Source organism: Strongylocentrotus purpuratus, unplaced genomic scaffold (assembly GCF_000002235.5).
Source record: "Strongylocentrotus purpuratus isolate Spur 01 unplaced genomic scaffold, Spur_5.0 spur5_scaffold_6, whole genome shotgun sequence".
Classification (NCBI taxonomy): domain Eukaryota; kingdom Metazoa; phylum Echinodermata; class Echinoidea; order Camarodonta; family Strongylocentrotidae; genus Strongylocentrotus; species Strongylocentrotus purpuratus.
The window spans coordinates 17,852,909-17,862,700 of record NW_022145612.1 but is presented as its reverse complement, the minus strand read 5'-3'; the positions used below and the strand labels follow the sequence as shown (position 1 = coordinate 17,862,700).

General features: G+C 40.8%; 1 protein-coding gene across 3 annotated transcripts in view; it reads right to left on the bottom strand.

Annotated features, from left to right (window-relative positions):
• Positions 1-1,928: 1,928 nt before the first annotated feature.
• The window catches only part of LOC100889512 (probable cysteine desulfurase), a 32,067-nt gene continuing 24,203 nt past the window's right edge, over positions 1,929-9,792 (bottom strand). For all 3 annotated transcript variants that reach the window (XM_011680196.2, XM_031000543.1, XM_011680197.2), the window contains exons 17-19: positions 9,305-9,478; positions 3,527-3,580; positions 1,929-2,781 (exon numbers count right to left, since the gene is read on the bottom strand). In XM_011680196.2, the coding sequence (XP_011678498.2) occupies positions 2,452-2,781; positions 3,527-3,580; positions 9,305-9,478 (558 nt within the window). In that variant the 3' untranslated portion in view covers positions 1,929-2,451. The remainder of the gene's footprint in view (positions 2,782-3,526; positions 3,581-9,304; positions 9,479-9,792) is intronic.

Below are 9,792 nucleotides of genomic sequence, written 5' to 3'. Positions count from 1 at the left end.
GGACTCACATCAAATACCAACCGTAAAATATTTATAGAGATACATATATACATATATACATACCGATCCGTATTAACATGCGTTTTGCCATTCTTATATTCACCTTTTTTAACAAAATAATGAATGCGCTTTACAAAAATCATTGAAAAGGGGAGGTATTTCACTGTGAACAATACTATATACGATTATGAAATACATTATGTACCCAAGCTTTTTATCTTCCTCGACAATGAACTTACACTCAATTTTTTTGGCCGGGGGTCCAGCAATCTTATATAGCCTTTAATTGTTTGCGATGAAGCAGTCCAAACCTAATTATAAGGGTTTTTAAAGTGAAATGAAGTATTGATATGAATAAACAGTACATTTGAAAGTTCAAAATCCTGAACTTTACATGTACTTCGTCAATATTATGTATCTGTTTAATGTTTTTATAAAGAGAGTTAAATATATGAAATTTAAGAATGACAGACTGTGCTTAATACGTGCAGTATTTCCTTATGCATAAAAACTGAATTAGATGTAAGACTGTTTGACATACATGACTTGTATACATTCTTAAATAATCAATTTTCTCGAAAAAATAAAACAAAGCTTTCGAAACAGTTGTGAAAGAATATGTACAAATATAACACAAAAAGTTACAAAAATATAAATAGTAATAAGACACAACACAGTCAAACCATTGAAACGCAAAATACATGGACAGAAATACTGCACATTTTTTTTTATAAAGAGTTTCGCGTCATAATTTCGACAAAAAAAAAAGAAAAAAGACTTAGAGATTAAAAAGCAGAAGAAAACAATCCAGATTTTCAATGAAGAGGTACATAAGGCTGGGCCTCCGACGCAGCAGGCGCGGATCCAGGATTTCTTAGGGGGGGGGGCCCAAATTTGAAATTTTGCGAGCCAAATATTGGTACGTAATGGTGACAAACAGTGACGTAATGCGGGGGGGGGGGTCGGTGCAGGGAGGGGCGATTTTCCCCCTCCCTCCTCCGCGAAACGCGGAAGCTTTGACGTTTCATTAAATTATTAGAGAAAAAACACGATTCGTTGTACCGTTCTCGAAAATAATTCTCGTCTGAATTTAGTTTTTCCCCTCCCGCGCAAAGCGCGGAAAATTTTAAGATTTGTTAAATTATTAGAGAAAGAAGATGATTCGTTGCCGAGTTCTCGACTCTTAATCCTCGTCTGAATTTAGGTTCTCCCCCTCCCGTGCGAAGCGCGGAAGCTTTTAAATTTCCTTAAATCATTAGAGAAAGAAGACGATTCGTTGTACCGTTCTCGAAAATAATCCTCATCGGAATTTAGTTCCCCCTCCATCCCGCGCAAAGCTCGGAAGCTTTTACGTTCCATTAAATCATTAAAGATTCGTATTACCGTGCTCGCCTCTGAATCCTCGTCTGATTTCAGGTTCCCCCCTCCCGCGCGAAGCGCGGAAGCTTTGACGTTTCATAAGATTATGAGAGAAAGAAGGCGATTCGTTGTACCGTTCTCGATTCTTAATCCTTGTCTGAATTCATTCTTTCAAAAAGTGAGGAAAAATCTCGGAAATTATGTCATTTCTGCATTATTTGTAATCCACCGTTGTGGAATTAGAAATAAACCACGTTTGAATTTGATTTCCCCCAAGCCCCCCCCCCCCTTTTCCTCTTTTCCTTTTTTCTTTCCCTTTCCTTCCTTCTCTCTTATTTTTTTGATTGGGGGGGGGGGGGGGGGGTCAACAGCCTGGGAGGCAAGGCCCTTTCGCCTCCCCCGATCTCCTTCTTCCCTCTTTTCTTTTCTTCTTCCTCTTCTTTCTTTCCCTTTCTCTTTTCTTTCTCTTTCCCTTCTTTTCCTTTCTTCTCTTTTTTTTTTTTTTTTTTTGCGGGGGGGGGGGGCCAAGGCCCGCTCGGCCCCCCCCCTGGATCCGCGCCTGCGGAGATGGGGTTGCTGCCCCTAACCATAATCTAGATTTCAATACAACGAATGACAAACCGTGAAGACAAAAATATTTTTACTTTTTACTAATTGATTAAAGAGCTACAAAATGTGATAAAAATTAGAATGTTGAATGACGTGTAGACAGATCAATAGATCAGGATCAAAAGATTATGTATCTATAATAAAAGAAAAACTTACTTTCTTTTTTGTTCCCAAAATCTACACTTCAAATTGGTTATCAACTTTGAAATTCATGTGTTTTGGTGTAAGCACATCCTGGCAATAATCAAAGTATCATTTCTTTTTCTTTAAAATCGAGGAAAAATATTTAAGTTGGCAAGCATAAATCGGGCCAAGAACGTTTGTTAGCGGCGATTAGATAAACCTAATAATGGAAAAACCATAACAGCATGTTTCGTCGAGATGTTCAAGTCAAACTTGATATTTATCACGTGACAAGTTAATTTTTCGCGTGACTTTCTCTCAGTTGGACATTCCTTGGCAGTAGTGAAAGGTCATTCTGTTTCACAGTATAATACATGACTGCTGAGCCAACCCTGGATTTTCATTGTCGTGTACCTTGGCACTTCTCAATCTATGCCGAATCCCTCTTGCGTATTTCTTGGGTACAAATGGCGCCTTGCCCATCAGCCGCCTGCCGTCCGGTGCCGTTGTGGGCCTTGATTGGCTCATCTCACCGTCCACGTGATCAGCTGCTGTCGGTGTGCGTGTAGCTGCGTAGTCGGCGTCAGGAAACTGAATGTGATAAGCAGCTTCGTGAGGTCTCATGAACCAAATAAGATCAGCATCACCAACGCCCTCACCGACCGTGTCACGAAGAGCAGCAGCTGAAAACTATTATAGAAATTAAAAGATGAAATAAGAACATGATTGCGAAAGACAATTATATTTTTTTAAAAGACACCTAAGGCCATTTATATAGCCTTGTGCAATTGGTGCAAATATGACAATGACATTGATATCAGAACATGAATTTATGTAAAGTCTTGAAAGTATTTACGGCCTGACTAGTTTTCATATAATTTAATAGAGAATTGAATCTACCTGTCTAGTCGAGAATATAATATATAAAATATTCATACTATAGTTTGTCTTGATAGCAAGTGATAAGTTCCATGATTCAAATATCACAAAAATCATACAAAAATATAGCTTATATAGTGGGAAAGACGTTCAAATCCACAAACACATTTCAAAGTGACTCGTTTAACAATCTAAATTTTGAATTTGCTTTACTATACTTCTTTACTTCTTGAATCTTTTTACTCGCTTTCTATCTAAATAACTCTCTCTCTCTCTCTCTCTCTCTCTCTCTCTCTTTTTTTTTCTCTCTCTTTGTTAAATGCATATGAATCACTTGCTAAGACAGACCTCCATTAGTTCTCAAAATGCCACCTGAATATCATCATTTAATTTTTTTAGCAATGGTGAATTGAACCATCTCAAATACGATAATTGTGTTTTTATTGAATTATTCAGTTTCTTTCATTCCAGTCGTCATCAAGATATTTGACGTCAACAAAAGGATATGGGTAAACACCAAAACAGTTTGATACCAATGACCACTATGTCCACTTACCTCTCTCTTTGATCCCAGCTTCTGAAAAAGACTTTCAGCCTCCGCTAGAGCATTCTATCAAAAACATGGAACAACGAAAGAAATTAGTAGCAAATGGTTTCCTTAAATCCTATGCTCTGTTCTGTAGCTATGGTATGTATCAATTTCATGTTATCATAATATATTTTGATTAATTTTTTCATTTGTACAGACCTAAAGATAAAGGCAAATTAATTATGTTATCGATTATCTGCTTATTCTACTGGTGTATTTTCCCACTTATCCGTAGTTTGATGAATTTCAATGAACAATTCAGATTTATATTTGCAATTGAAATTATTTGTATGAAAAAATATCGATATTCTACATTACTATGTAAAGCACATGGAGACTTAATGAGTACAAGACGCTATAATTTTGCTTAATTAATTCAAGTTATTCAACACAATTTCGCCGCTATCCATAACCTACCTCAATCCTGGACCATGTTACAAACATTATACCTAACTCTAACCCTAAAATATAGCTAACCTACTGCCCATTTGCAAACCCAACCATATACGTTTGACGAAAGAAAGCCCATAGCGATTGTCTCTGGAGCAGGTGTCAGATCAATTTTACAACTAGTTCAGTTTGTAGGAAATAGTAAGTAGGAACCATCTACACAAACCAAACTTTGTAGAATTCGGATCATACATATGCCTTTAAAAACATTAACCTTTTATATTAATGTAAACAAGAATTTCGAGGATAGCTTCATTTGAAATTCGTGCAATATGGCCTATTACATTCAAACGGGCTCCCTACTAAAATTAAGAAAGTGAGTTGCAGCCGCAGGAGTAGAAGCAGTAGTTGTAGTAGTAGTAGTAGTAGTAGTAGTAGTAGTAGTAGTAGTATTAGTAGTGAAAGTAGTAGTATAGTAGTAGTGGTAGAAGCAGCAGTATTAGTACTACTACTAGATTAGTATTACCCGGTATTAGTGGTAATAGCAGCAGTAGTACAATACTAGTAGTAGTAGCAGTAGTAGTAGCAGTCATAGCAGTAGTACCACCACCACCACCACCACCACCACTACTACTACTACTACTAAACTACTACTACTACTACTATACTACTACTACTACTACTACTACTACTACTACTTCTTCTTCTTCTTATCGAGTCACTACACAAGTCCCGTCCAGTGGTCCACACAGGCTTTAGCACGGCAATTAACGGCTTCCAGGTCATCTTGGGTGCATGGCTCTGGCAGGAGTGGGCAGACTAGCAGGTGTTCCATTGTCTGTTCCTGGCCGCATTCACATGCCGTTTGTTCGTCTCCTAGACCCCACCTCTGCATTAGGACTCTGCATCGACCGTAGCCAGTTCTTAGGCGGTTGAGGCTAAGCCAGGTAGGCCAAGTCTCACTGGAGCCGGTTGCGAGGGATTCCTTAGGGCTGAGGGAGAGTTTATGTGGAGTGGTCTGAAGGTGGTTAGACCACAAAGTCATCCTTTGGTTGTGAGGGCTAGTATTAAGAGGCTCTACCGAGTGCAGAAAGCTGTGTCTGGATTTAAGCCGCTTGCCCACTGGCTGTTGTTCGAAGAGTGGGTGGAGTGGATTGTTTTCTTGTTTGTCCTTTTCTTTCTGGGACAAGACCAACCTTCTGACGTGTGGAGGGGCAATACCGCAGAGCAGGTAGATGTCTTCTACTTTAGTTGGTCTTAGGCATCCAGTGATCGCTCTGCAAGATGAATTTAGAGCTGGGTCAATCTTGGGTGCATGGGCCGACCTACTCCATACTGGTGATGCATACTCCGCAGCAGAGAAGCAAAGCGCGAGGGCTGTCGTCCGGATTGTTCTGGCATCAGTCCCCCAGTTGGTGTTGGCTAGCTTCTTGAGGATGCTGTTGCGGGCTCCAACTTTTGCCTTTGTGTTGGCAATGTGGTTCTTGTAGGTAAGGGAGCGATCGAGTGTGACGCCTAAGTAGACTGGGTTGGGAGTGTGCTTCAGCCTTTTCCCATACCAGCTGATCCTTAGTTGATGGTTGGCATCCCTGTTCTTGAGGTGGAATGCGCTTATCTGAGTTTTATCAGGGTTAGCTCTCAGGTGGTTGGTCGCATAGTATGGGATGAGACCGGCCAGGGCATCACTGAGGGACTCCTCCAACTTCACAAAAGACTGGTTCTGGGTGGCGATGCAGAGATCATCGGCGTAGAGGAAGCTCCTGGTGTTTGGGTGGATCGGTTGGTCATTCGTGTACACGTTAAAGAGTAACGGTGCGAGCACACTTCCTTGTGGTAGGTCATTTTTCTGTCTGCGCCATCTGCTGCGATTCCCATTGAGAACCACAAAATATCGCCGATTGGACAGCAACGTCTGGATGAGTCCAGTCAGTCTCACGTCCTTTGTCAGCTCAAAGATCTTCCTGGTAAGGATTCTGTGGTTCACGGTGTCGTAGGCAGCAGAGAGATCAACGAAAGCAGCTCCGGTGATTAGCTTACTCTCATACCCGTCCTCGATGAACTGAGTGAGGTTTAGGAGTTGGCCAGTGCATGATTTTCCTGGCCTAAACCCTGCTTGTTCTGGAATGAGATGTTCATCCACGAATGGGGCGATGCGGTTAAGGATAAGCCGCTCGAACAGCTTATATGTATGGCACAGTAGGGAGATAGGCCTGTAGCTCTTTGGACTGGCTGCGTCTTTACCAGGCTTCAATAGGGCAATAACTTTGGATTTCCTCCAGAGCTTTGGGATGTTGTTGGTGCCCAAACATTCGTTGAACATTTTGAGAAGCCAGTTGAGGGCGCCTGGTCTAAGCTGTTTGATCTGCTCGCAGAGGATGTCATCAAGTCCAGCAGCTTTGTTGTTTTTCATCGCTTTGATGGCAGCAAGCAGGTCGTCCATGGTGAACGGTCTAGTGAAGCCTTGGTCATCTTGAGAGCTTAGAGCGTCTGGGGCCTTAGGGAGTCTGGCTCTTCTGGGGTGATGGTCAGGGTTTCCCCGACCATTCAATAGGAGTTGATGGGCAACTTGGTCAGCAGTGACTTCAGATCTTGGTTGGGCCTTTGTATAGTCATTGCCCAGTATCCGGATTGTTTTCCATGCCTTCCTGCTGCTATGTGTCATGTCAGTGGATTGAATGAATTCCTGCCACTTCCTCCTTCTAGATTCACCAATTTCCTTGGTCAGATTTTCTCCAGATTCCAGTGTCTCCTCACTAAAGGGGTCCATCTGGAATTGTTCAATGTAGTCTTCATACATCACCTTGGAGTGGTCCGTCAAGCCTTGAATGTAGCTTGTGCGACATCCTCGGGGGATGTTACGCCTTGACGATTTCTTCATCAACTCTACAAAGGTGTCGTAGTTTTGGGGGGTGGCAGGTAGGTCCTGGATGTAGGAGTCAAAGTCCTTAGCAAACTTTTCCCAGTTTGCCTTCCTCAGGTTAAAACGACGTCGGAAGGGTACTGCTCGTGGAGTAATGACTGCATTAACCTTAAGCCCTATCGGTCGGTGCTGGGAGTGAGGGATTGGGTCGAGAATGACTTTCTCGCACTGGTTAGCAATCCTGGTAGATGTAAATATCAGGTCAGGGTTGTAGCCACGTCTCCACCTTGCACTGTTGAAAGAGGCAGGAAGCTTAGCGTCATGAATTAGGGACAGCTGGTTAGCATCTGCCCATGTCTCAACGAGTTCACCATCTTCGTTCATTTCTCTATATCCCCAGGAAATGCTATGGCTGTTGAAATCACCAATGACCACATTCATCCTGCCGTCAGTAGCTCTGCCGGGCAGGTCGAAAGGCTCTTGAGGTGGCTTGTACACGGAGCTTACGGTGATTCCCATTAGGTCAATAGAAAGGACTTCAATGTTATTGATGTCTGATAGGTAAGATTTGTCCACAGCAAGACCATTACGGGCAAAGATTGCACTTCCGTATTGGTCATGTGGTCTCTCTGCGATGAGGGTCATTCCGGAGATACGAGGGCGAACTCGTGTAGGCCCGCGATGGGTCTCCTGGAGGCAGAGAATGTCACAGTTGGTTGTTATGCATAGGTCAGCCAAGAGTTCTTGTTTGGCGCCTGAAAGACCTTCAATGTTGGATGAGATGATACTCAGGGCCGGTCCTGACAAGGACCCATGAGTTCGACCCTGGGCCTCAGCAACAAATTGGTCATCATTGTCATTGGTAGCCATGGTGTTGGTTGTGGTAGTTACTAAAAGAAACTTGAGTAGTGTGGTTGAAGGATTCGCAGATTTTCATCTGACGGACCGCGACGTGAACGCTCCTTCAATGGCCCCACTGTTTTTACTGTTCTCCTACACTAATTAACTATACTCTAGATACAGTACAGGTGATTGATCTGCAGTAACCTCTAAGTAAGCTATATGGTAATGCAGCAGAATTAATGATAGTCTATCGTATATATTTTGAGGAGGTATCAGCAAGGTAGACTAAACTATAAAAAATATTTAAAGAAAAACAAAAAAAGGATAAAGACGTATGACATAAAAAGAATATAATCGAAATGTCCGACTAGGTTCCGTGGCACAAACTCGGCATTATTGGACAAACCTACCATTGGAGAAACCTAACAATTACAGAGCTTGGTCTTGTTGCTCTGTTCGCCAGCAGTTTAAGGATATGAAACCCCGCGGCACACAACTCACAAGAGCTCTAACAAGCCAAGCTTATACAGAGCCTAAAAGTAAAATAAAATAATACCGCGTATGTACCACTCACCCAATCGATTCAAGAACAAATTATGATTAAGTTAATCACGTAAAACAGGAAAATATAAAAACAATAATTGAATAAATACCAAATTGTGAACTATAATAATATTATCAGCACTCAAACACACCCAACGCACATATCAGTACAAAGTGTAATATATATATCTTTACAAATACAGTAATATAATTATTTATTATTATTATTATTATTATTATTATTATTCATTTATTTATTTATTATTCATATTATTTCATATTAATAGTAACATAAAATGTTCATATTGTAATAAAGGATAATTCCTCTGTGCGTACTTCAAATGAAAGGCGCTGGCGCAGGTGTATATGCGCAATTAAAAACAAAGAAGTAATAAAACAAATAACAGAGTGCGCAATATGTTGTCACTGACAACAGGTGTTTAGCACTACGCGCATCAAAAACAACTGCAATTTTGACTTCCTTCACTATCAAAAAGCCAAAATTTGATCACTAAATCACCAAATATATGAAAATCAAAAAGCTAAATCAAAAGACTCATCCTAGAAATGGCTTGTACGCGTCCAGATCATCACTTTAGTACCAATCACAGCATAGAAACAAACGCCAAAACGGAAAAAAATATGAGAAACAAGGGAGCTCAGCAGAAACACGTCCGCCTCCGCTTGCAGCGTCTCCCTAGACTACTACTACTACTACCACTACTACTACTACTACTACTACTACTACTATACTACTACTACTACTACTACTACTACTACTACTACTACTACTACTACTACTACTACTACTAATTCAACTACTATTAGAGTAACTAGAGTAGTAGTACTCGTATAGTATTGGTAGTAGTAGCAGCAGCAGCAGCATCAGCATTAGTAGTAATAGTACTAGTAGAAGTAGTACTAGTAGTAGTAGTAGTAGTAGTAGTAGTAGTAGGCCTAGCAGTAGTAGTAGTAAAGTGTTGGTGGTGGTGGTGGTGGTGGTGGTGGTGATGGTGGTGGTGTTTTATCGTTCAATATTTATATACACCGAAGGACACTACAAATCACCACAGTATCAGTGCACTACTGTAAATGACTAAAAGGCTTACCTCAAATGCTTCTGTCTGAATGGTTTGTCGAGTATTCGTGAAATGGGAAGGCGGGACAATAAAACTCCCTTGACTAAAGATGGCGTCATGCAGACTTTCTGTCTGGTGCGATATCGTACCTGATTCCACAGCACCGACGTACGTCCAACTCCCTTTGACAGGGTCGCACGTGTACTGTGAAACATAGTGGGTGAAACAAAGGTGTAATCTTCATTATTTAGATTCTAAATAATGTTTAGAGCCAGAAGGCTGTCTATAACTCTTTGTAAATAAATATGAATTAACGTATCCCAGGATATGATAACTAGTTAAGGATTTGCTACTACGAGTCGGTAAACCATACCAAAAGATTTATTAAAACAAATTGTTTACTTAAGTATTCGATGCATTGTTTTGTTTAAAAAACCTACCAAAAAGAAAAGTAGAAATATGTTGCTTATTTACGACCTTCTTCAGACATAACACCAACTCTCACTAGATTAAATGAA